We start from the raw sequence: 27,129 nt of genomic DNA, 5'->3' as shown, positions 1-27,129 counted from the left end.
ACATGCTCTCATTAAGGTGGAAGTGGGTCAGCAGAAGAGTGGGTCTTTGAATGAATGATTGGAGCAAACCAAGCTGGCAGGAGGGAGGGAGGAAAAGATGGGATAATCTCTTTCACAATGAATAACAACCCCAAGCAAGACTCAAAGCACATGCTGAACGAGCCTGGGGAGAAAGAAAGAGAGAGGTGTACAGCGAGCCACAACGCAGCTGCTAAATGAGAGTTCATTGAACTCTGGAAGCCCTGCCTGCATTGCCTGATGTGATCTACACCAATAGGCGACCAGAACAGAACACTGATGAGAAAGGAGAAAAGATGACCACGTTTTCTGAGAAAGTCTGGCTGGATGTCAAAGCCCACAGAGAGGAGACCTGCTCAAAGAGGCAAAGTGAAAAATAGCCCTGGACTGGCTGTGAAACTTTTAAAAGTTGCTGAATGGGTCCTGTCTGAAAAGAATGCTGTGTGATCTACATTTTAAGCATTCTTTAGTGGCTTCACGACTTTAAAATGTCAAACTGATCCTATAAATAATATTTGCCCACTTAGGCTATATACCAAACTAGAGTTATACATCTTACTGTTTTCATTGTGGATTAGAGAATTTTCCTTTACAGTTGGCTATGGAGTAAAAAACAGGCAGCTACACTGTCAACAAACACACACTCCATGTCAATGGTGCTGTAAAGCCAGAGTAGCTGCCACTAGATTTTAAACATAATCGAATTTGATGGGTAATCCACCAGCAATGCAGGGCAGTGGGTTAATCTGTCTCGCAATCTGTTCATATGAACTACAAAACAAGAAGAAAAAAGAACAAGCACATGGACACAGACAACGTAATGACAATCCACCATTACTTTATATAGAAATAATCCGAACCATAACAAACCTACATTATTCAGAAGTTTAAGTATTAATTTGTTAATGAGTAATCAAAAAGACAGATTGTGGAATTTATTAAACTAGCAGGAAGGATTAGCCATTACAAAATAAAGAAAAACTTAATAACTTGGGTAATATAGTTAGATTTAATGAAATATCAGGGAAAAATCAGAACAGATAAATAAATAAAAAGTCATTGCACATGGCCTGTAGATACCGATTATTTTAAAGAAGCGGAGACAGATGTTTTCTTCAGAATTATGATGCACGTTTAAGTGTAATTGATTGACATTTAAAAAAAAAAAATAAAATAGAAGTAGGCCAGGGAGTTGGATATGCATTGGTTATTGATTGGATTTTCAGGTGTGGCACTCAAAAATGTTGGCAATGAACGTGAACTTGATGGGTCTGGTTTAAGCGGACTGAATGAGACATCCTGCATACGTCACGAGAGAGAAGTCTGTCGTTTTCACCAGGAGATCCAGTTATGACATTCTGATTAAACATAACAAGGTCAATACATTTTTAATGGTTCTCAAGATCTATAACATGCATTTAGAAAATAGATAGGATGAATTTTCATTTCATGCTTTAAGTGCCACATTTAAACTAAACAAAAATAATTTTGTATAAAATAAAAGGTAGAATGCATAACGCATTATTAGTCTAAGCTTCAATAGCATAAGATTCATAATATTTAATTAATGCAATAATGTGCATTTATTTAAAGTAGTGTACATAATAAATTTGTAATTTAAATGTTATTTAGCATTTTTTGGTTATATAATTTTGTTTCTTTCCATGAGAGCGATTATATACAGTACATTTCAGCTGAATGCACTATGGTGGAGAATGGCTATATTAATAGTTTTATCAGCATGTACACATCAAATAAATGTCAATATAATGGTACTCTGTCAACATGCAAGATGCGAGTCCCCTTTTAAAGATCAGAGGACAAATGTCATGTTGTTGCGACATCTGATAGATGCATTTACCCATTATCTAACATAAAAATAACCGAGCATGAGTTTAAATAAATATCTGTATCTCCATCTATACTGTGATTTTGGCTGAAAAAACAAACAACAAAACAACATTTGATTCCAGTTTCATTAATCTAAGTGAAAGCTTCTGGCTCTGATACTCTGTTACCACTCAGATTTTATTATTCAGTTCACATTAATATTACTTTTTTTCAGTATACATTATGTCTATTTAAATTTTATGTGTATTTAATGTTTACTGCAGAAAAAAAAATTTAAATCCGTAAGTAAAACTAAGCACAAGATGGTATAAATGACAAACCGAAAAAGGAAATAGATGAAACAGCTCACATCATTTTCTGTCTGACCTCCTAAAGGTTGATCATCGCCATCTTTAAGGTTAAGCACCTTTCACTGACCATTTGCTAAAAAATGCTTAATATGTCAGAGTTCCAGGCCCTATGTTGTACCGTATTATGATGCTGATGTCCTCTCTCTCGCTATTGTAGCTGCATGCCTGCCTGCCTTTGTCAACTCAAACACGTTGGGCTCGAGCTAACTGCAAAGATCAGTCTTATCTCTTGAGCTGCATGCGGGGTCGGGACGTTTCGCCCTGAAAGCACTGCATTTGCAAACACTGCAACTGTAAACGGTGTGTTTTAAATAAAGCGACGGCATTAGCGTTAAACAGTCAGTAAAGGTTTTTATGTGAAATTCATTTACGACAGATTACGGCACTGACTGTAAACGGTCAACCCAAAAATATCATACCTTTTAATTTAAATTTACAGTCATTTGGTTTTGCCGTCAGTACACCGGTTCGCTGCATTGGGCTCATTGAGCTGCCCCTTCCCTTTATGCTAGCGTGCTAACCGTGCGCCCACCTTCATTTGTGCATCAAAACGAAACGGAATCCGCAGACAAAACATGGTATGCAACAAGGAAAGTTTTACCTCAAGAAAATGCTTTTGTTGCGCCATAACTGATGAAACTGACGTCTTTTGCGGACTGGAAACCGGCACTCGTCCTTGAAACTACCCACAACGCAGCCTATAGACAGCACTGCACTTGAGGGGAAAGATGTATGACAGCCGAGCTGAGTTTTTTCCGCTGCCCATGGCAGTGCTGTAATTCTGGGTAAAGCCACTAAGGGTCGTAGTTACATAGATTGTGTGAAAAAAAAGTCAGACTCACCCAGCTAAAGGTTAAAGTTCGTAAAAGTAAAGTCGTGACGTATTGTCAAGTATGGTGACCCATACTCGAAATTGGTGCTCTGCGTTTAACCCATCCAAGTGCACACACACAGCAGTGAGTAGTGAACAAATGCACACACACACACACACACCCGGAGCAGTGGGCAGCCATTTATGCTGCAGCGCCCGGGGAGCAGTTGGGGGTTCGGTGCCTTGCTCAAGGGCACCTCAGTCGTGGTATTGAGGGTGGAGAGAGCGCTGTACATTCACTCCCCCCCCTACAATCCCTGCCGGCCAGGGACTCGAACCCGCAACCTTTCGATTACGAGTCCGACTCTCAAACCATTAGGCCACGACTTCCCACAGGTTGTAGTGTGGTTAACGTTATGCTGCGTTCCAAGCAACCCGTAACCCGTGTTTTTCCAAACTTCTACCCGGGAAAGTGCACTGGAACGGCAGTCAAACCCGTGACTTCCCACCCGTGAACTTGAACTAGATCCATGTAGGCTATTCCCAATTACGCGCTCTAACGTCACATAGCCCGCGAAACAACAATGGCAGCCCCTACGGAAACATTTCCAAATATACAAATAACGCAAAATAAAAGGTATAACAGCTTGCCTTATGCGCCGTTTTTCCTCCCCCGTTTCCCTCAAATATTCAAAGCAAGGAAGCACCTTTGGCGATAGAAATGATTGTAAATGAGCATAAGTCGTGGTTTAAAGTCGTTAGTCGTGGTTTGAAGTCGTTAGTCATGGTTTGAAGTCGTGGTTTAAAGCCGTTAGTCGTGGTTTGAAGTCGTTAGTCGTGGTTTGAAGTTGTTAGTCGTGGTTGAGTCATATACCCTCTGAGCTATACTATATATATGTTTTTGTTTTGTTTACTGTATGGAGACGTGCTGATATCGCGTTTGGTCTCGTTCTGTCTCGCTGTATGTCTGCGCTTGCTTGGCCATTTGTTATGGGAAAAGAAGGAAAGTGTGTTCAAGCGCCAGCTGAAAACAGTGTAAAGAAAAACTCTTTGAGAGAAGCAGTCTTTATCAGCAGAAGTTAAAAGTAGCTCGTAAGTGCATTTACTTGTCTTATTAGTGTTTAGCACAGTTGTCCTTGCTAGGAAACGCTTGTTTTGTTTACTGCTGGGGCCTGTTTCATAAAACAAGTTTACCAAATAAGCCAGGCTTATTTCAGTTAAGCTAAGTTCACACTACATGACTTTACAGGTCGGCAGATCGCTGTGCTGTTCAGACTGCATGACTTGATTGTCTGTCTTTAAGTCGTTGTGGTGTTCACACTACGTGACTCTATGTAAATGATCCGCAACCAGGGGTTACACACTACACAAGCTGACAAAAACACCCAACGACTCGATTCGGTCCCTAAACCACGCTTTGTCATGAAAACACGTGATAATTGACTGTTCGCAAAGAGCTTGATTGACATGCGATCTGACCAATCAGAACGCGTATATTATGTGCCGCCGCTGCTATCTGCCATCTTGCCTGACAGCTATGGCCAGTCTTCATAGAAATGCATGTTAAAACGGGGTAAAAAAGTATTGAAACTTTTTCAATATAACTAAATGTAAATATGTGTGGAGGGTTAAGCTGTGCTGTTGTTGGCTGCCAAGGTAACGGCAATAAGCTAATGAATTCCTTTAAAGTACTTGTTTTGCATACCAGAAAATCTGTCATGGATGCAGCGCTTAAGTTAAAATACTGAGTGAGAAATATATGTTAAAACGTGTGTATCATTCTGTGGACAAAATCCTGTGAACTTCACCCCGAATGGGAGCTGTATCAAAGTGGAACATAATAAGAATGCATTTGTAATTTTGAATGTGTGTACTCCTTATGAATGGTGTCTAAATGAAGATGAATACATCAGTAGGCTTGCTTTTAAGTTCTTTTATTAAGGAAAATGTATGTACATGTATTTTTGTAATAGGGGATATGAATGCTGATATATCTGATGATAACTCTTTGTTTGGTCAACATCTAATTAGGTTTTGCCAGGATAATAAGTAAATTTTATCTAGCCAAAAATTGTTACCAATATTTATACATATATCAGTGAAGCATGGAACACAACATCTTGGCTGAGAATTGTGAAATTGCTATGTAAATTTACGTAAATTGTTAAGTATAACGTTTATCTAGCACCTAACATAATAATAATAATTACAACAACGATAGTAATAAATAAATAAACATAACGTTTTTATGGGATCTGTTTCCACCACAGTTGAGTTAAAAACGTTAAACGCTGTCTGCCTGTCAATCCTTTTTCACCGTCAGGTTTGGTGACATTGCATTGGATGAGATGTTTTAAGAAGAGCTAGAGCGTGAGTTTGATGCAAAATGGTTAGAATTATTTACATTTCTGTTTATAAACCAGTTTCATGTATCACTTCAGAGATATTAGTAAAAACAAGTGGACAAAAAGAAAATTAAGCTCCATGGTAGAACTACTAAGGAAAACTATTTGTATTAAATTCACCTCACTAATCTGGATGCAGTTGGTGTCTCCAAGCAAGATCTTTTTAAGTCTTGTCCAGACATCCTGCTGGGTCTTAATTGTGTATTCACAAAGGAAAAAGAACATTTGCATATATATTCTGGACACGTTCGTTCCTCTTTAATTATGCTAGTGTGTATAACAACATTTATCCTTATTTCGTAGTCTTTGGAAAAGAGGAAGGTTTAGGCTTCAAAGACACAAGCTGCTCATGTGGTATCTGCTGTGGAATTCTCACCTACACATACCTACAGGAATTTCTTCCCATGAAATCTTGCAAAGTTATTCTGAAGGAGGGGTCCAAGTTATATCCAGCAACCAGAATATCATAGATTCTTTATCTAGCCCCTTTTGACACGTTTTAACTTTTGACTGTGAAGAAACCTTCTAGGAAAGTGTTTTTCACATTTACAAAATATCGATCTAGTTCAAATTCATGTTGTTAATGGGCATCCATTTTTGTTAATGCTCCTAACAGCCGATTTGATCACATGACTCCAGGACAGTCACAGATCAGGCCATTTTCTGAGTCAGCCACATAAACGGGCATCAGTATTCAGAGTGAGTATTGCTGAGGTTGCCATGACCTTTCCCATCACTCCTTGTCTGCTTCTTGCAAGCTGTGGCAGTTGATATTTCCCAGGTGAAAAACAAGTGCACTTCCATAAAGTACTTAAAGTGCTCTATTTTGCGCACTAATTTTGGACACCATGAATATGAACTAAAATGCACTTTTAACGTACTATCTCTGTATTTAAAATATGTATTGTAGTGCACTTGAACCATCTTTCCATGCACTCAAGTGCACTACAAGTGGTGACTAAATACATTAGTGACACTTAGCCTGCATTTTAAAATTTCTATTTGAATGTTGCAACATTTTTATTTATAAACCTTTATTTGAATGACAACACAATATCGCGCTCTACAATATTTCTATGAATAAATCTCTGACAGAGACCCCTCCCCTCTCAGCCAATCACTGTGTGCATAGTTAGTAAGCATGCTGACATCATCCATAGCAATGACATCAACCCCATCCTTACTCTTAGCTCAAGACTTCTCTCTATTACTTAGTAAAAGTTTATCTCAGCAGCTTTGTGAATAGGTTTTAAGAGACAACTCTTTTACTGCTATTTAGGAGAACTCTTTGTGGTAAGATAAAATGTTTAATGAATACGGGCCTAGAAATCACACTTTTAAAACGAGGCTTTCTCATATATCCAGGTTTTTCAAAGATAAATCTGTTTTTGAGAGGGTGAGAAAAATCTTTATTTTCATTTTAAGTCATCTTGAGGCTTTAGAAATTTGCTGAGGCCCCCTAGTGGGCTCTCCTGGGTGCTATGCAGGTGATTGTCCTAGATTGCATATTTAGAACTTGATGTTTGAAGCTTCACAAGGAATGAAAGATAGCACAAATATTTAGCATTGTTTATGGTATGGCAGGCACACCTGATATTACATAACACAAAGAAGTCTCGAGACATCTGAACAGCTTGAACACCTGGAAGGCTCTTCATAGTCAGCTGTAACGCTAGCTGTCCCTGGGCTCTGGGCCTCAGAGTTGATTTGCATCTGCCATAGTTTTCTCTCAGGCATTGCACTCTAATGTATCCCAGTTGTCTCTTCCATTCTCATTATAATGAGCACAAGAGAAAGTAGCCTTTACTGTGCTATAATTTTATCACGTGGGATATCAGTGCCTGCACTATCTTCACATGATCATTTTACATCAGCGCTAGTAATTAGCTAATTTTGTATGTTTTGATCTTATAAAACACTTATTTTTTAAAGATTTTTATACTGACCACACAATATTGTCTATCCCCTAACCCAACCCAGAAAACCTGTTTGCATTGGTTACTCTTTCAGATAAACATAATTTAGTGTATTTAATTAGTTTTTCCCCTTGTGGGTACAGTCCCCACAATGTCAAAAATGTCAGGTTTTATTATCCTTGTGGGGACATTTGGTCCCTACAACGTAGGATAAACAAGAACAAACACACACACACACACATACACACACATTTATACAGTACATATATATGACCAAAACAAGACAGAGATGCTGATACTTAATGAACATTTAAAAAGAATGTAGACTATTTCATAATTGAATGACTGTTTTATGATTTGAAATATAATGTTATATTAATATTAAAATATAACTGTCTCCATCAAAATAAACCCTGCTATAATTGTGCTCTTTATAAATGAACACAGTGTCTCATGGGGTTTGAAACACATCTGTCTACAAAAGCTTCCACACAGAGATTAAGTTTTAATTGTGTTAAACCTGTTGAGATTACTGTGATCAAAATGAACTGGCTGACCTTGTATTCATGATTCATACACATGAAGAAAGGCTAAACGGGGATACTTGCCTGCCCTCAAATTTAAGGAGACACACTGTCTGAGGATAAATGCTGCTTCTCTAAGTACCCTGCTTTCCTTAGAGGCTGAAACACAATCTCTGTGAATGGCACATCCTTTGACTATCAGATTTTGTGTGCTTGTCTTCAGTCTTCTTAGCTTATCTGGGGGCCCATCTTGATCTATACAGGCCCCATCTTTACATTCCGCTTCGTATGTTCGATCACGGAAATTTTAGTACTCTTTGTACACCCATTCCCCAGTGTGATGTTTTTGGGGTGTGTGACAGTGCCAGTTCAAAGGTGATGACTTGGGTGGTATATTTCGGATCTAAGTGCTCCTGCCACCTTGAATCGTTATCAGTCTGACTCAGGGGTTCAGGAAAAAACCTTGTTTCCTGACCTACATTGCATTGTAAATTCCCATAAAGGGTTGGGGGTTGACTATACCACAATGCTGTGTCGTTGTTATGATATTTTGCTCTCTTTTTTGCATTCTACAGAAATGGAAATGACTGAATGTGAAACTGATAAACTTCTTGGAATCTTAAAGGAGTAGTTCACCTGAATATAAAATTTGTTGAAAATGTACTCACCCACAGGCCCCTTAGGTCATCATAGATGAGTGTATTCTTCAGAGCAGATTTGGAGAAATTTAGCACTACATTTAGCATTATACTTGCTCACCAGTGGATCCTCTGCAGTGAATGGGTGCCGTCAGAATGAGAGTTCAAATAGATGATAAAAACATTACAAACATGCAGCTTTTCACCTCACAAGACATAAATCAACTGACTTAAGTAGTATGAATTACTTGTAGATTATTGTGATAAATCCATCATCCATCCATCAAATCATTGCTTCTGGCTATAATATTATTGTGATGTTTTTATGAGCTGTTTGGACTCTCATTCTGATTGCAAGTAATGTAATGCTAAATTTCTCCAAATCTGTTCTGAAGAAGAAACTACCTCTTGGAGTAAATTTTCAGCAGATTTAAATGTTTGAGTGACCTGTTCCTTTAATGATGCCCATTACTGTCCTTTCCCTCAAGATAAACAGCATGGAGATTTTGCACAGCTGTATTACTGTTTTGGCTAAACTCAATGAGACTGACCTTAATGACTCTGTGCCTCTTTAAGAGGCAGTCTGGCACGACTAGGGCGCATTAGATAACTACTGATGGCAATCCACTAATCAGCATGGCTGCCTGGCAGAGACGAGAAGTATTACATAATCTGGAATGAATGTAAATTTGAAGCTGATTTTCAAACTCTCTAAAAAAGGTGACAATTTCTATTAGATCTTCAAGTAGAAACCATAATTTGCAGGTAGGAACTATCTTTGACAACATAGAGTTCCTACATCAGAAACTCATAGGAAGGGCTGAAATGTTGCTGGGAGTTTAATTTTATGTGAAAATGAAGTAGTAATGGACGGAATTACCATGTTTTTGATTAAAGATGAGAAAATGGTCTTCCCCTTGAGACATTGGTCATTTAAAAGTCAATGTCTGGCCAGCACAGAGAGCTTTTGTGCTTTCCTTCACAATGCTATCACCAAAAGGGCTCATCAGACTGGCTGACCAAAGAAGCGAGGGGGGTTACTGCCTACCTGTGGACCTATAAAGCAGCTCTTGTTCCTACTTCAATGAACTCTGCTTTTAGGATTTATCATAATTTACCTGCAGAAGAACCGCACAGGAACAATGCAAACCTTCTGCTAGAGACCTGAGCCAACGTTTCTTCTGGAATCTGCATTGGGATGGTATGAACATGAATTCTAAATCAAATATTATGATGCTTTTGTATTGAAAACAGTCACGTTAGCATGAAATATAGACAATTCAGGTCATGAGTGAGCTTGTATCATGTAAAAATCTTGAACAGAGACATTTTAGGTAAATGTAACAGTGCACTCTTTGTTCAGTGTTATGAAATGGCAGCTGTTGGTGTAATCTTCATTCTCCTGCCCATGACATGGGCCTGTGCCCCTCAGAAAGCTGGTAAATGCATCATATTTTAAACATTTTCTCTCATTGTGGATCAAAGGGCTGTGTATTTGTTACTCTTTGTTAATCCTGACAGACCAATTTGTCATCTGTTTCAGATTATGTAATGGTGTCATGTTTTCCCAATGCCATCATTGCAAACGTGCCAGAATGTCCATATGGATGGGAGATTGCCCAGCTGTCACTGGGCGGCGTGTGCTACACTGGCATTAACACTCCAGGCTTCTATCGTTTCACCATCCCAGACCTGACTCCAAAGAATCACTCGTACTGCGGCACCCTGTCTGAGGTGAGCCGTTTGATTGGTTTAATGTATCCTTACTAATATTTAATTAGAAAAAGAGCTAAAAAATTGATTGGTTTCTACCTTCTTCTCAGTATGTAGGAGGCAAAGACCCACGATACATATTCTACAACTCAATAGTATCCAACGACTCCTCTCTCACTGTCCGGAACCAGCCGGTCAACTACACATTCAGTTGCACCTATAAAGCGGCGTATCTGGTGAACAATGCTGTTTTTAGTCAAAGGTAGACACTGTTACACTGACGTCAAGTCCAGTAGGCGTAGATTTCATAGAGCCTGTGCATTCTGACCGTTGACTTGCAGCGTCTTTACTAAACCCTCTGCTTCTTCCAGAGTGGCAACAGTTTATGTCAACAACGGGAGTTTAGGTTCTTTTAAGTCTCAGTTGTCTATGAATGTGTTCACAGTGAGTACTTAAACTTTCCTTAAAAGTGTCCAGTGATGACGAATATACAAAAGGGAAATTTCCTATGTTATTTGTGTGATTTTGTATAAAGGATATTTTTCCCAACAATTACTGAAAATGGCTTTGTAAATATATAATAAAATAATATAAAATACATTTTTTAAAATGTAGATTGTATTTGTTATGTGGCTGAGAGAGCTCAACGCGTTGCAACTTCAGAAAACACATGCAAATAGAAAAAGCACCAGCAAATCAAGAAAACATCTTCATCAATTTGACAGCAGGTGCTGCAAATGCTCACAACACAAACAAAGAAAGGCACTGCAAATGCTCACAACCAAATAAAGAAACGTACTGCAAATACTCACAACACAACCAAATAAAGCATTTTAATTGCAGCGCGTTTCTTTGTTTGGTTGTGTTGTGAGTATTTGCAGCGCATGCGTTGTAAAATTGAGGAAGTTGTTTTCTTAATTTGCAGGTGTTTTTCTATTTGCACCGCGTTGAGCTCTCTCGGCCAGTGTCATTTGTATATATTATTTTTTGTTTTGTTTTACAAGTATATTAACTATATATAACACTGAATTTGTGTTTGTTTTGTTTAACTTTGTGGTTTGTAGAACTCAAAGTTCCTCTATGCAAAAGATGCACCATATGTGATTGACACATCTGAGATTGGATCTGAGGTGTTCATTGGTATTGAAGCAAAAGGACTTAGTAATCGGTGAGTTGCTCAAAAGAAAGTCGTGTAGATTTGATCAAATACACAGATAGTCACTCTATTTAATGTCTGTAGATTCAAAGTTGTAATAACGAATTGCTGGACAACACCTACTCCATATTCAACAGACAAGAAACGGTGGACTTTAATTCAGAACAGGTAAGGTTTTATTGTCAGTTCAAACATAATAAATGCTACTGTGATTCAATACTGCTCACATATATTTGCTCTTGGTTGACAGCTGCTCATTAGACAACACAGTCACCATATTTGAAAATGCCAAAGACAGCCGCTCCATGTTCAAGTTCAATTCGTTCCGTTTCCAGCGGCTAGAGAAAGTTTCCACCGTGTGGCTCCACTGTGAGGTCCAAGTATGTGACGGGGAGAAACTATTCTGTCAACCGGTGAGTATCAGTATCAATTTAATGCTGTTGTAGTTTCAAAAAGATTTCTGGCTCCACTGAGACTTTTCTTAACTCTATCCAAGACTCCATGTACATCAAGAAGCACCGAATTTGAACCTGATCCAAATGGAGGCATCCTGACCATGGAGTTTCAAGTCAGAGGTATTTAACATTTTACTTCTGCATGATTACAATTTGATATTCAATAAAATGTATTTAAACCTCATAACTCTGTTTACAGCACAACACTCGTCTAGTTATATCCATCTTGCAGGTAAGTTTGAACTGTTGTACATCACAGTTTTACAGCTGCTTATATATTCATTTCAAAAGATTTAGTTTTTTTATTTTTAATTATCTTATCAAACTTAACTAAGTCACTTTTTGATAAAGATTTCCTATTCTTTTTACAGAATAAAGATTTTCTATTCTTATTCTTCTGTTTTACAGGCCCATTTCTGTGTCTGCTGTCCATATTTCTACTGAATGAATTTGTAGGATACTTAAGTTGGTAATGGGGCCAGATGTGGGTCATTCAAATGCAATGAATCATGCCTTTGCACTCATACAATTACATACAAATACCTAAAAATAGACACGCATGCATGAATACACCCACACACAGCAACCATACGTGTCTCAGGGAGTGTATCGACACATTCCTTTAAATGTTTTTTTTTGTTGTGTGTGTATTCCTTGCATGAATATTTGTAGAAAAAGAAAATAATATCTGAAGCAGGTATTATCAATTGTTAATCTTTAGTTTAACAGTTTTATCTTGCATTATTTGTGTAAAAATATTTTGAAATATGTCTAGTAATTAAATTCTTTTAAAAGATTTAGTCTCAACGTTTTCTTCCTTTTGTATTTGTAAAAAATTAATTCTCAAATAATTTTTTTTTTTGTTATAACATCCTATTATCCAAGACTATATATAAAATCACGGTCAAACTAGATATCGGGTACAGTGAGCATGTGCATTTCTGTCATTTTAGCCATAGCTAGTGTCCGCTGGATTGCTCTTCTGTCTCCATCATTCGTTGGGGTTGCTTTGGTTGTCTCCTGTTTAGATATGACAGGGCAAGACTGTCCATATACAGCGTGTCAGGTCTTCATATAGTACTTCCTTTTAATTAGCATGAACACCTCAAACTGTGCTACAATCATAAAATAAAAATAACTAAAAGTGACTTGATACTTACATCTGTTCCTGACTTAGGACTTGCATCACAGTCCTGGCCAGTGGGTGGAAAACTGAATCCAGATTTGCTTAACATCCAGAACGTTTGCTGTGTTCCCTTTCCCTAGAAAATACAACAGAGCTATGATTAGATGCACAGACAAGGCATGACAGTAGACACTGTTTATAAGTTTGAGGCCACAATATTAAAACAAATTATATTAATATAATTTGCATCATAACATTTCTTTGTTTTATATTGTTCATAATCCTAAAATATACAGGTTATTTCCAGGTTTATATGGGAAAAATAGATATTAGTTTGATCTTAGACTTTTGGAGCCCACTGTATAAAGAGTGGCATTATAAAATTATTTGATAATTATTTCACATTATACCTTTATTTCTATATCGCCCCTCTCCTCCAGTTCAAAATTTCCTGTCTTGAAGAGAATATCAGCAGTGCTCTGAGAGACATGGATTCTCAGTGCTGAGAAGGAAATCAGCAAGAATAAAGTATTTCAAGCATATTGATAGATTTGATTAAATATTAAATATTATAAATGATAAAATATTATAAATACTATATTATAAATGTTGAGTGATTAAATATAGGTTAAATAACTTATAGCTGCTAAAAATGAGAAAAGTCATTACGAAGACTGTTGCTCTCCATCCTAGAAGCCGTGTTCACTGTATCGCCAAATAAACAGTACCGGGGCATTGTACTACCCACAACTCCAGCAACCACTGGGCCTGTATATGCAAAGGACAGAAAACTGATATTAAGGGTTTTTTTTGTATAATTTCTAATACATCTTTCTTATGTCATTCTATTCACCGTGGGAGTTTTTCTCTTTCATTCTCGTAAGTGTTTACATTCCACCGTAAGCGCACATGATCAAATCACAGACACAGAGCAAAAACACCCAGACTCTTTTATAATCATTCTTGGTGACTTTAATAAAGCAAATATCTCCTGTGAACTGACAGAATAAAGACAGCACGTTACATATTCTACCAGAAACTGTAATACAATAGACCACTGTTACACCACAATAAGGTATGCATACCACTCTGTCCCACGGGCAGTTTTGGGGCTCTCTGATCATTGTCTGTTTCATCTTATACCAACCTACAGGCAGAAACTGAAATCAGCTAAACCTGTAACAAGGACTGTAAAAAGATGGACTAATGAAGCAGAGATTTACAAGCCTGCTTTGACTGCACTGATTGGAGTGTTTTTGAAGCTGCTGCCATTGATCCAGATGAGCTCACAAATTCTGTAACGTCATATATCAGTTTCTGTGAGGATATGTGCATTCATACCAGGACTCAGTTAACGTACTACAATTACAAACCGTGGTTTACTGCAAAACTTAGACAGCTCTGTCAGGCCAAAGAAGACGCTTGCAGGAATGGGGACAGAGTCTTGAATAAACAGGTCAAAAACACACTGACACTGACATTTCCCAACAGCACAGTAGTAATGATTTTATGAACTACTTTTCTTCCAAGATCGATACTTTTAGAGTTAAAATTGTAACCATGCAGCTGTCAGCCACAGTATCGCATCAGATGCACTATAGATGCACTATAGATCCCCTGAGGAACAATTCCACTAATTTTCTTCTAAGTAAGAATTGTATAAACTTGTTAAATCATCTAAACCAACAACATATGTTAGACCCTATTCCATCAAAGCTACTAAAAGAGGTGCTTCCAGAAGTCATAGATCCTCTTCTGAATATTATTAATTCGTAATTTTCATTAGGATATGTCCCAAAATCCTTCAAACTGCTGTTATTAAGCCTCTCATTAAAAATTCAAAACTTGACCCCAACAAATTAATTAATTACAGACCGATCTCAAACAGAAACGGTACTAGAAAAGGTAGTATCATCACAACTATGTTCCTTCTTGAAGAAAAATGGTATCTGTGAGGATTTCCAGTCAGGATTTTATACCGTATCATAGTACTGAGACTGCTCTCATTAGAGTTACAAATGACGGTTGTATCTCTCTATTAGTGCTACTGGATCTTAGCACAATCGACCACAACATTCTTTTGATTAGAAATTATTTTGGCATTAGAGGAAGTGCATTGGCATGGTTCAAATTGTACTTATCTGACTGCCATCAATTTGTGGCAGTAAATGAAGAGGTATCATACCAATCACAAGTGCAGTATGGAGTACCTAGAGGCTCAGCACTAGGACCGTTACTTTTCACGCTTTACATATTACCCTTGGGAGATATCATTAGGAAACATGGTGTTAGCTTTCACTGTTGTGCTGATGATATTTAGCTCTATATTTCTTTGCGGCCTGGTGAAACATACCAATTTGCAACTAATGGAGTGCATAGTTGATATAAAAAACTGGATGACTAGTAATTTCTTACTGTTAAAATCTGAAAAAAACAGAGGTGTTAATTATAGGACCAAAAACCTCTGCATGTAATAACCTAGAACACTGTCTAATACTTGATGGCTGCCCTGTCAATTCTTAGTCATCAGTTATGAACCTAGGTGTGCTATTTAGCATTCTTTCCTTCGAAAGCCATTTTTTTAGCATTTGTAAAACCGCATTTTTCCATCTCAAAAATATATCTAATAACAACCTATACTCTCAATGGCAATTAGCCTGGTTCTGTCAAAACTGCACTAGCTCCCTATTAAACATTGAATATATATTTTAAAATCTTGTTAATTACCTATAAAGCCTTGAATGGTTTAGCACCTCAGTATTTGAGTGAGTTCTTATTGCATTATAGTCATTCACATCTGCTATGATCTCAAAACTCTGGCCATTTGATAATACCTAGAATACCAAAATCAACTGCGGGCGGCAGATCCTTTTTTCTATTTAGCTCCCAAACTCTGGAGCAACCTACCTAACACTGTTCGGGAGACAGACACACACTGTCAGTTTAAATCTAGATTAAAAACCCATCTCTTTAACCTGGCTTACACATAACACACTAACACATCTCTATAATTAAATTTCATTAAAGGATTGTTAGGCTACATTTATTAAGTCAACCTGAACCGGGAACACCATAACACCCAATGTACTTGTTACATCGTTAGAAGAATGGCATCTACTCTAATGTTAGTCTGTTTCTTTCTTATTCTGAGGTCACCATAGCCACCAGATCCAGACTGTATCCAGACCAGTTGGGTAATCAGCACCTAGAGACAACCTCGACAACCTTGAATGTCAGCTGAGACCACTAGATGAGCCCCAGAGACAGATCATCTCCGAAGACCTCGTCACCTAGACAGCCATCGGAACAAGACCACGGGAACCAGATGAGTCCTCTGCACATTCTGACTTTGTTGCAGCCTAGAATTAAACTGCTGGTTTTGTCTGGCCAGAGGAGAACAGAACACTATTTTTACACACTATTTCCCTGTTTAATACTGTAAAGCTGCTTTGACACAATCTGCATTGTAAAAAGTGCAATATAAATAATGGTGACTTGACAAAGGAGATCAAAGTGGCTAAAAGAAACTACTCTGAAAAGATGAGAAACCAGTTGTCTGCCAACAACCCTGCATCAGTGTGGAAAGGACTCAAAGACATCACCAATTACAAGACAGCATCCCCCAGCACAACTGGCAGGCGATTTGAATGAGTTTTATTGCAGGTTTGAAAAACCCTGTCTCACACCCCCCACCAATTTCAAAACAGTGGAGATGATAGCGGACTTCAGGAGAACCCCCCTACACTCCCCCACTCATCATAATGAACAGCACTGTGGCTGCAGTAGAGACATTCAGATTCCTGGGCACCACCAGCTCTCAGGGCCTGAAGTGGGAGTTCCACATTGACTCCATTGTCAAGAAGGCCCAGCAGAGGCTGTACTTCCTTCGCCAGCTGAGGAAGTCCAAACTGCCACAAGAGCTGCTCACACGGTTCTACTCTGCAGTCACTGAATTTGTCCTCTGCACTTCTATTTCTGCATGTTTCAGCTCAGCTACCAAAACTGACCTCAGAACCGGACTGCTGAGCGAATCACTGATACAACCTTCCCCACTCTCCAAGAACTGTAATCATCTAGAGTGAGCAAAAGGGCTGGCAAAAACTTTCTGGACCCCTCACACCCAGCCCTCTTCATCTTGCTATCTGAACGGCCAGACACAAGAACAGTTTCTTCCCCCATGGCAATTCATCTCATGAACAGTTAACTTGGCAATAAACGTGTAATACACAACACTAGAAGAAACCCCCCTGCACATTTACTTATTTAACCCACACAAATACCATCTATTGTCTGTTGCGTATATTGTGTATTTTCTCTTTAATTATTTTTGTGTATGTTGATATTTCCTATTTACTTATCCTATTTTTATTCTTTTTACTTTCTTGTCATTGTCATTTTTTTGTTTGTGCTGTGGAAGCTTGTGTGACTAAAGCAAATCCCTTGTATGTGTAAACATACCTGGCAGTAAAGCTCTTTCTGATTCTGATTCTGATATATATCTCTTACAACATGTTGGGGCATTAGGGGCAGTCATGGCAGTCGCTCTTTTCCACCCTCAATACAGTGACTGAGGTGAGACCCTTGAGTGAGGCAACGAACCCCCAACTACCCTGCAGTAAAAATGTCTGCCCACTGCTCTGGGTGTGTGTTCGCGGTGTGTGGTCACTACTCACTTGGATGGGTTAAATGCAGAGCACAAACGTCACACACGTTACTCAATACACTTATAGTATGTACTTGCATACCAGAATTGATCCCAATCCGTAAGGCCAATTTTTCATTAGGCAGATGCCTAATTCTGAACCTTTTGATGGCGGATAGGAAGTGGAGTGCCATAGTTGAGATCTCCTCAGCATGACGAGTACCGTTACTGATAGGCAGCCCACTGGCCACCATATATGCATCTCCTATAGTCTCCACCTACCAGAGAAATAACATTAAGACATAAGTCAATGTAGATGAAATAGAAATAAAATAAAATTGACAGAAATATATGTTCATTAAAACATTTAACATTAAAACATCAAGAATCAAACGCATTCATTAAAGAGATAGTTCACCCAAAAAGGAAAATTCTGTCATTAATTACTAATCCTCATGTAATTTCAAACCCATTAGACCTTTGTTCATCTTTAGAACACAAATATAAATATTTTTGATGAAATCCGAGAGCTTTCTGACCCTCCACAGACAGCAAGGATCCTACCACTTTCAAGGCACAGAAAGGTACCACGAATACCGACAAAATAGCCCATGGGACATCAGTGGTTCAACTGTAAATGATGAGGTGCAAATATTCACTCAGAATTATGCATTCAGAGTGAATATTTTGTCAACCATACCTCCAGAGCATGAACGCACAGTTACTGTGTATCAAAATGAGTATTGTTTCATTTACCTTGTAGACATCGTATAGCTTAATGATCTCATCGAAAAGACTATAGAGGTCGTTGAGGAGGGTGACCACCTCCAGAGCTGAGCTAATAGAGCACATGGTGGTAAAACCCACAATGTCAGAGAAGAAAATGGTCACCATGTCGTAACTTTTGGGCTCCACTGGTTTCCCAGTCATTAACTGATCAGCAATATACCTGTAAGAACACACTGCCATCAGATGACCCATAACCATGAGTTTTTATCAACATTGAGATTTTAGGTTAAAATGTATATGAAAGTACAAGTCCCTAAGGGGATGTGGAGATGAATGAAAATATGAGATGAGAGGGAAAAAAAAATATTATGTTCCCCCAAGAAACTTTGCATTGCTCACGAAAACGTCTTTAATGGGTTGTTAATACTTTTTGCATGTAAAAGTCTTGCAAGTTTTGTGCAAAAGTGCAAACACAAAAGTTTCTCCTGTTTGCAAAAACATTTGAGAAATGTACTAAATACATTTTTTTAAAGCATTAATAACTGAAAGGGTTTCCCTCTTAATTATAACTCAAACAAATTACCCATACAAACTATATAACCATCTAGTATGTAACTCTGCTTTTATGTCAGTTATTTTGCTAGCTGAAAAAAAAGAGTAATGAAAAATGTCACTGTCCCATTGATGCTATCAAGGTTTGTTTACTTTGGCAGCATGCTAGATAGAAGCTTATCAGCTCTGCTCTTTTCTGCTGTGAGTTGATTGGTTCTCTCTTCCACAACTTCTTCCAGATGATTGGCATATTTCTCCAGTTTGCTCACCATGTTGTCCAGGATGTTGGCATGGCTGGGAAATTGATAAAACAACCCAGAGTAAATAAAACTGAATATATAGGCGGCTCATTAGACAGACAGCTACGCATAAAACACGGACCTTTCAGGACATGCCTGACGTAGTTGTCTCCTGATACTGGCGAATGGGGGTCTGTGGTCTGGGTTCTCACTCCAGCAGGCTTTTAACAAAGGGATGAGACGTTCATCACAGATGTCAGCAGACAAGGTTGGTCTAAGGGGCTCATTGCTCATTGGAGTCCTTAACTGCTTGATAATCTCTAATGAATTAAATACAAAACACACTCTGAATGGCCAAACTTAATCCAGTTGGGTAAGCGATGGAAAATTGGGTGCCATGGTGGTGGCAACAAGACTGATATATGTTAATAAACATAACACAGGCATTACCTTTTGGTTCTAGATGAACATCTTGATATGGGCCCAACTCTGTACTGTATATCAGCTCTCGCATGATTATGGCAAAGCTAAAGACGTCTCCTTTCTGGGTTCCATTGGAAGGGTAGTAGACCTCTCTCAAAAACTCAGGAGCAGTGTAGTACATCTCTTCATAATTTGAATTCTCCAGTGGGATCATTTTGTATTTGGTACCGTACTTGAACTCCCACAGGCCAAAGCCAGAAAGTTTGATCTGCAGTCTGCTGTCCACCAGACATGTACTGGGCCTCAGATTTCCATGAGATTTCAGACTGCTCTTATGTATGTACTCCATGCCCTGTACAGAACATACCACAATAAAAAGTCTCACTTTTGGACCAGTCTGGTTCCAAATCAAGAATTTCCTGAATATGCAAACTAGAAATCTATTCTAGACGATATAATGCAATGAAGGATACTAGATTGAAACAACATACTCACATTAACAATGTCATAGGCAAAGGACAATTTGAACATCCAGTCCAGCTCAATTTCACTGTCCCCAAGAACATCCTGATGTTTTAAAAGCAGAATAACAGGTATATTAAAAATCGGATGATGTGGACATATGTGACCCTGGACCACAAAACCAGTTGTAAGTTGCACGGGTATATTTGTAGCAATAGCCAATAATACATCGTATGGGTCAAAATTATCGATTTTTTATTATTTTTCTTTATGCCAAATATCATTAGGATATTAAGTAAATATCAAGTTCCATGGAGATATGTTTATTGATGATTGATTAGTAATATGCATTGCTAAGAACTTCATTTGGACAACTTTAAAGGCGATTTTCTCAATATTTCGATTTTTTTCCCCCACCCTCAGATTCCAGATTTTCAATAGTTGTATCTTAGCCAAATATTGTCCTATCCTAACAAACCATAAATCAATGGAAAGCTTATTTATTGAGCTTTCAGATGATGTTCACATATGTATGTTTCAGACCTAATTCTAATTAGTCGTGTAAACCAGTAATGGGAATTGTCAAGAATCGTGTGTTTCTTTACACAGACTTTCAAATGGCTTTTCACAGTCTTTTAGAGGCAGTATAAATACAATACAATACAGCAACTGGCCTTTTCTTTATATTGCATAGCAATAAACAAACAATGTGGTACCAATGTGCATCTTTAACTATACAATGTGGAAAAAACTGTAAATTCCAATGCCGATTTAAGTCTCACAGTTAGTTGTGAGCTGTATTTGTTAAGGTTATTTAAAAGTACCATCTCGTTACTGTAATTTGTTCAGGAATTGAATTACATCAGTTGAGATGTACATTTTTGATTCAATAAAAGGAACTGGTTTATAAGAATCATTTGCTTGACAACTGAATTGCACTGCTTGTGCATTTTGTTTTCGATTTAAAATAATACGAGTCATTCATTCAGGAGTCAGACTAAACTCGTATCGGAGTATGTTTTCGATTCACAAAAAAAGATCCGGTCACAGTATTTTAGTACAGTGTTCTGTTGTTATGAACAATCAGATCTCCCGGTCAATCATCCACATCTGCAGAAAAATAAATGTCCAAGAGCCAAACCGGTTCCTATAATGTTTTTTATTGAATGTTTCCTTATTCTACACCGAAAAAAAAATGGATGTAGAAACAATTTTCACTCAGAAATTGCTAATAAATTTCACAATTACAAAGAAACAGAAAGCAACATATTGAATTAAACATCAAATTTAGAAGTAAAAAAACTTAAATAGCATTTCATTTAGTACTCCAGTAATCTTTGTTTTATTTATGACTTTATTTACAATATTTTCTTCAGTGTACTGTATACTCACCTTCAAGCTTCCTTTCTTGCAGTACTGCATGACGATACAGACATTTGGTGGCTCGATACACACACCGAAGAACTGTACTAGGTTCTCGTGTTTCATTTCTTTCAGCTACAGCAGGGATAAACACAAGCAAGTATTGGCCTGTGACTTGCTGAGGTAAAACTGAATCTCTGAAAATATCAGGATTTTTACCATGTTGAACTCTGCGATGATCGATGGTTTCTTGATATCAGTAAATATTTGATTTTTCAAATACTTTATGCCCACCTCGTTCCCCTGCACCATGAGCAAAGAGAAAGTGAAAGTTGAAATATTTGGATTTAACATATAAGGCATTATTTTTTAACATGTGACTCAGAATTTGTACCTGACAGAGTCCAACAGTAGTGTAGATGGCTTCTCTAGAACAGCTGTTGGAGGAGAGCCTGGACTGAGAGCCACCACTTCCACATTTGCTTGGTGTTGTGCTTACAGACAGTGTTTGTGTTCCCTGAAAAACCCACACTCTTTTTTGTGTGTCTGATGCTGTATTAGTCTATTATTGTTAACCAAAATAAATGAAAACTTCTTCAGTAACTGAAATAAACATAAGGCAGTAGCTATTTGCACTAAGTTTAAATAGACACTCCGTAAACGGCATTAGAAAGACTGATACTAAACTCAATTACATTTTTACTATAAAAACTAAATAAAATAAAATACAGCACCTTTTTAAATTATTTTTAATTAACTAATTAAATTTGAACATCCAAAATTACTAAACTAAAATATCAAAAATAGTTATAGTAAAGAGTAAAATCGAATAAATAAATAAAGTAATGTTCATCTTACTTTTGGCTCTCTCAGGATAATTATGTCGCTGTAGTTGATAAGCCACCAGTTGGACTCATCCAGGCGAGATTGTAGACGGGTCTTCTGTAGAGTCAGAAAAGTGATCAAAGCAACTGCTGCCACTCCTAACACTGGCAAAGCCACCAGCAGCACCAGCAGAGATATCTCTGGAATCAAGTGACAAGACATGGTTCAAATACATAAAAAGATGACTGTACCTATAGACATATCAAAATATAGCATTTAGCATTTACCATTGTCTAACCATTCACAGAGCTCATTATCAAAACCACAGTCTGGACTATCTAGTGGAGGCTTTCCCTTTTGCCAAACAATGTTAGAAAACCTTGATGTGGGTCTGCAAAACAGGTATTTTTCATTTAGTCAGAGTTTCAGTGTTGAATATCAGTAATATTAACATATGTAATATTTTGGTCATACTTGATCGTTTTCGTATGGCTGTCAAAGTCCAAAACCGAGACAAATTTTGTGACAGTTTCTGTTTGTTGTAGGTCATATACTGAATAGTCAAGGTTCCTCTCTCCATATTCATCAAAGTGAACCAGACCTGAAGCCCCTGTTAGAAAAACAAAGGTTATTTTGGTTATGTACAATCAATATAGGAAAAATACAAACATGAATGTCAGACAAAATTACCATAAAATCTAATATTGGTCCTGTCCCTGAGCTTCTGCAGAATCTCTCGTCCATGACGGATGTCTTTACCATTTTTAAAGGCTTCTTTAAGGCCCATGGCATAAAGTAGAACAGCGTCATGTAAATTGGCAGCATATGAGCTTACCTAAAACATCAAATGAAGAATATAAAATGGATTTAAAAACTGATTCAATTAATAAGGGTCACAGATTGTTTTCATAAAATATTCTCACCTCCTTTTCTGAGGACAGGCTGCTGTAAAAAGGAGCCCCTTTCAATCTCTCATAAACCTGCTCAAAGAAGTCATAGTAGTCATACCCTTCATAGGACTTCTGAGCAACTACAAACACCATGTCAAAAGCCTTTAGCATTGATATATCTTTGTCACCCACAGACATCCATAGGTTGTCCTAATGGGGTAAAAAGTAAGAGTAGGTATCTATTTAGGTAAATAATAATTATCACATATTTTTATTTCTCAAGATAAATTCAATTTCTGTATAGACTCATATCTTGGCTACAAAAAGCTATTGAACATTTGATCATTATTATCCAGAAATAAAAATGCAGTTTATTGACTTTTGTGTATTTTGGTTATTCTCAAGCTTTAAGAAAAGTAAAATAATAATGCACTGAAATGATATTTACATTTCAATTCATAAATGTGTTACATAACCATTCAATTTTTAAACCTTGCCTTGATTTAAACATTATTGTTGTGAAAAATGACAAGATTCACCTGCAATTTCTTTATACCATTTACTCACCACTTTGCCACTGACCTCAAACTGTTGAACCAGAAGGAAAACATACTCTCCATTCATCAGGCCCTGTTTCTGAGCTTCTATCATCAGAGACATGGTGTCTTCAGCATTAGCGAGCACAACCACCACTGGAATGAACAGAATCACACTATAATCTAACAGAAAACATTATTTAGGCAGTGCAGCAATGTTATGCATATGTGGAAGCTGTACATTAAAATCGCATAACTGATGTCAGACCATAAAATTGCAATAAATGCCTATCCTGTAGTATATGGAATGGGGCTTAAGAGCAATTGATATTAATCAGGGACTTTGATATTATAACAGTTAAACTGCAATTTAAGTTCACTCATCTTATGCCAACTAACAGCTACAAGAGGAACAGGCCATGAGGGCATAAGGGCGACATACATTTGTGATCATACACGTTTTACTGGCTAAGGTGTAAACTCCACCCATTAAGTACTATAGATAAGAACTATTATTAGCTCACCTCTTGCAACCTTAGAGATGATCTGCAAGTTTCTCTGTGCCAATTCTGGGTCACTGGTATCAAACTTGATACCGGCTGTCACTGTTACTTTGGCCCTGAGCTGCTGTTCCACACACTTCCATAGAGCATCAACACTGTCCCATGTGTTTGTATCTGCACCTCCTCCGATCATACCAACATACTTCCATCCAAAGAATTCCAGTGTTTTAAGTAGGATTTCTCCAACCCTTTTAAGTGGAGGTACAATTTTTATAAAGGTGTCATACACCAGAACGTTATCCATTTTTGAAGCGTGGCCAACAAAGCCAAACATGGGAATGCTCCATGTGGATGCTATGAGCCCAGTGACCTGAAGTACATAAGTGCATAAAACTTTATATTTAAACATTAAAAATGTCTATATATTTTATATTTGTATATAATTATTTATATGTTTACATATTAAAACAGTGTGCCGATTTTATTTCATTTTAAAGGATGGACAATTTTTTAAAGAATTTTATTGTAAAACATTTTTTAAATAATGAAAACAAGAGAAAGCAAAACTATTGTGAGTGAATGCAAAGTTTCTCTGAGAAATGCAAAACTTTTATGAAGGAATGTAAAAGCACTTACATATATGCAATAGTTTTTATTCTGTCATCTCACTTTTTTCCCCCCATAATGTCCCCTTGGGCTACATAGCGTTGTGATATATTTGTGATATGTAACTATATAATTTAGGACACCTAAAAATTTATGTCATCATTCTTCACTTGTTCAAAACCTGTATGAGTTCACCCCCTCCCCCCCTTTCTATGACTAATAATATTTAATACATAATTATGACTAAGTTAAATGTTTAAGTGACATAACACCTTGATTTATCAATCAATATGTGCCAAAAACTACCTGCAATGGAAAGCCTGTAATATCTGTTATGGTTTCCTTCTCTGGTGAAAGCTACTTCTGTTTTTGAGCGTATTTAACAAAAGGTGAAAATACACACTCTTACTAATATTGGTTAACATTTAGCTCTTAAAGTTTAAAAAACTGTTGAAACATTGTTGTAAAAAATGTACTTGGTGGGGTGGTGGGTCTCAATAATGTAATTATCCATCCTACCCCATAATTGTTACCCAGATTAAAAACACAACAACAATAATACAAAATTATTATAATAACAATAATTTACCTGTATCAAATGTATAAACAAGACACTTACTTCAGCCTCCTCAGGACAAGGTGGACCAAATAGCGCTGACACATTTTGGTTCATTACTTGATCGATGAATCCCTGAAGTGAAAGTTTTGCGTTACAGTCTGTGTCCATGTACACAAAGTCAAAGGTGAAATTTCCACTCAGAGATGGATTTGCATTAATCTTGTCTATGGCTATCTGCATTGCCGCCCCCAACCTAAGCAAACTGAAAGGGTAGGAAACGTTCCGAGGAGCTTGGAGGCCAAGCCTAAGCTTATACTGGGTTGCCTTGTTGCAAATAACAGAGTTTGTAAGAGCTGATAAAGAAACAAAAATCAGCACCCACCATCGTGTGGGTCTGCTTATGTCTAAATCAAATCCTCCTGACATCCTACCTGCATAAAACTCAGTCACATTGATCGGCTTTCAGACATGCAGGGGGATTTAAATAGACTCTTACCTTCCCTGGGGAAATTAATTCTAATCAAGAGCTTTCTCTGGGAGAAAGAGCATTTAGCACCTATAATGCACATTTTGCACATTCACAGTCAATTTTCACTACCATGACCATATGAAATTCAGGTTCACAAATCACGCTGGGATAGCATGGATCAATAGGTTTAAAACAAACTTGCTGAAGTTCATGCCAGCTTAAATTTTGCTGCATTGACAGCAACAAAAGGTAATAAAAATTGCTATAATGTATGTAGATCTACATATTTTCCTTTTTGAGTATGTATCACTTCAACTTTGACCTAAATTGATCAACTCTGACTTCAATCGACAAGACCGACAAATCCACAGAGGCCTTGACGGCTTTCATTCTTTTAATTTCATTGACTATTATCAGGAAAGATTAGAAAATCCAAAGGTGCTCACATCTTATCTGTCATTACAGTCAAATGTCAAAGTTCAGCTGAGACATCCTTCCTAAACTGCTGTGATAATGATGCTGAGGCAAATAAAACAGTGTGTCTTCGTAAGATCATGTTGTGCCATGCTTAACTAATAGCAGGTTGCTAATAGGAGGTGTCACATGACTAGCCTAAGGCTGCTCCCTTGTTAACAAGGGTTTTAGGGTCCCAGCGGCCTCCCTGATTGTCACTTTAAGCTGAAAAGCTGTAAATGAAAACAGTCATACTGCAAACCATTAGAGTTATAAGTAATCATGATGAAATCCTGAGTATTTGAGTGCGAGCAACTTTCAACCCAACTTTTACACTGCATGCAATTCAATGTCACACTGACCAGCAAAGACAAATGTCATAGTCCACCGTTTGTACTAGCACTGTGTAGTTTTATATTTGTATGTACTTTTCAGCATGCAGACATTAAAGCACAGACTTGTGAATCTTGTGCAATCCACATTTACTTTAAAGGATTTAGCTGTATGGCCACGATTCTGTTTATGTTCGGTCATTTGTATTATCAGGGAACAGATAGCAGCAATTGGTTCAAAGGTCACTCATGTGCTTGTTTTATTGGACCTGAGACCATGCCTTCCTTCTCAGTCTTCTTGTGGCTTTAGCAAACCTGTGCAAGGGACAGTCCCGCAGGACTTTTTCTTCCTAAGCCATCACCTGACGGACACGCAGGACTCTTGAAGGTTACCCAGGTAGGTACTTGCTTCTAAAAATCTTTATTTGTTAAATTTCATATCCATATGCCAATACATATAAAAAATATAACATTAGGCATTTCACTAAGCAATTAAATGATGATTTTGGTGTGCTGATATAAATGTGAATTTATTGTTATGCATGTTTAAAACAAAAACAGCATGATGCAGATAATTTTGTAAA

General features: G+C 37.5%; 3 protein-coding genes across 4 annotated transcripts in view; 1 reads left to right on the top strand and 2 right to left on the bottom strand.

The window, feature by feature from the left end:
* Positions 1–3,006, bottom strand: part of LOC306857604 (glycerol-3-phosphate acyltransferase 1, mitochondrial-like) — a 30,974-nt gene extending 27,968 nt beyond the window's left edge. Inside the window, exon 1 of one of the 2 annotated variants that reach the window (XM_079397624.1) lies at positions 2,821–3,006. The gene's annotated coding sequence lies outside the window, so the exon portion shown is untranslated. Of the gene's footprint in view, positions 1–2,337; positions 2,507–2,820 lie in introns of those variants that run through there. The other variant, XM_079397625.1, reaches the window with a different exon arrangement.
* A 6,879-nt stretch (positions 3,007–9,885) lies between these two features.
* On the top strand, positions 9,886–12,310 carry tectb (tectorin beta; the record flags this gene model as incomplete). Its single annotated transcript, XM_079398553.1, has 10 exons — positions 9,886–9,952; positions 10,057–10,247; positions 10,337–10,488; positions 10,598–10,670; positions 11,291–11,394; positions 11,467–11,550; positions 11,633–11,795; positions 11,879–11,957; positions 12,037–12,069; positions 12,246–12,310. The coding sequence occupies 10 exons, from the start codon at positions 9,886–9,888 to the stop codon at positions 12,308–12,310; spliced, it is 1,011 nt and encodes a 336-aa protein (XP_079254679.1).
* A 436-nt stretch (positions 12,311–12,746) lies between these two features.
* On the bottom strand, positions 12,747–25,717 carry gucy2g (guanylate cyclase 2g; the record flags this gene model as incomplete). The annotated part of the gene is made up of 21 exons (XM_079398552.1): positions 12,747–12,881; positions 12,998–13,099; positions 13,374–13,465; positions 13,633–13,731; positions 17,709–17,883; positions 18,362–18,554; positions 19,040–19,180; positions 19,268–19,445; positions 19,576–19,900; positions 20,044–20,115; positions 21,403–21,507; positions 21,592–21,675; positions 21,767–21,889; positions 22,231–22,397; positions 22,485–22,588; positions 22,672–22,807; positions 22,888–23,032; positions 23,121–23,297; positions 23,655–23,779; positions 24,148–24,496; positions 25,352–25,717. 21 exons carry the CDS (start codon positions 25,715–25,717, stop codon positions 12,747–12,749), a joined length of 3,393 nt encoding a protein of 1,130 aa, XP_079254678.1.
* Positions 25,718–27,129: the final 1,412 nt, after the last annotated feature.

This window comes from Barbus barbus (genome assembly GCF_936440315.1).
Source record: "Barbus barbus genome assembly, chromosome: 38".
Taxonomy (NCBI): domain Eukaryota; kingdom Metazoa; phylum Chordata; class Actinopteri; order Cypriniformes; family Cyprinidae; genus Barbus; species Barbus barbus.
This window is presented reverse-complemented; position numbering and strand designations above follow the sequence as displayed.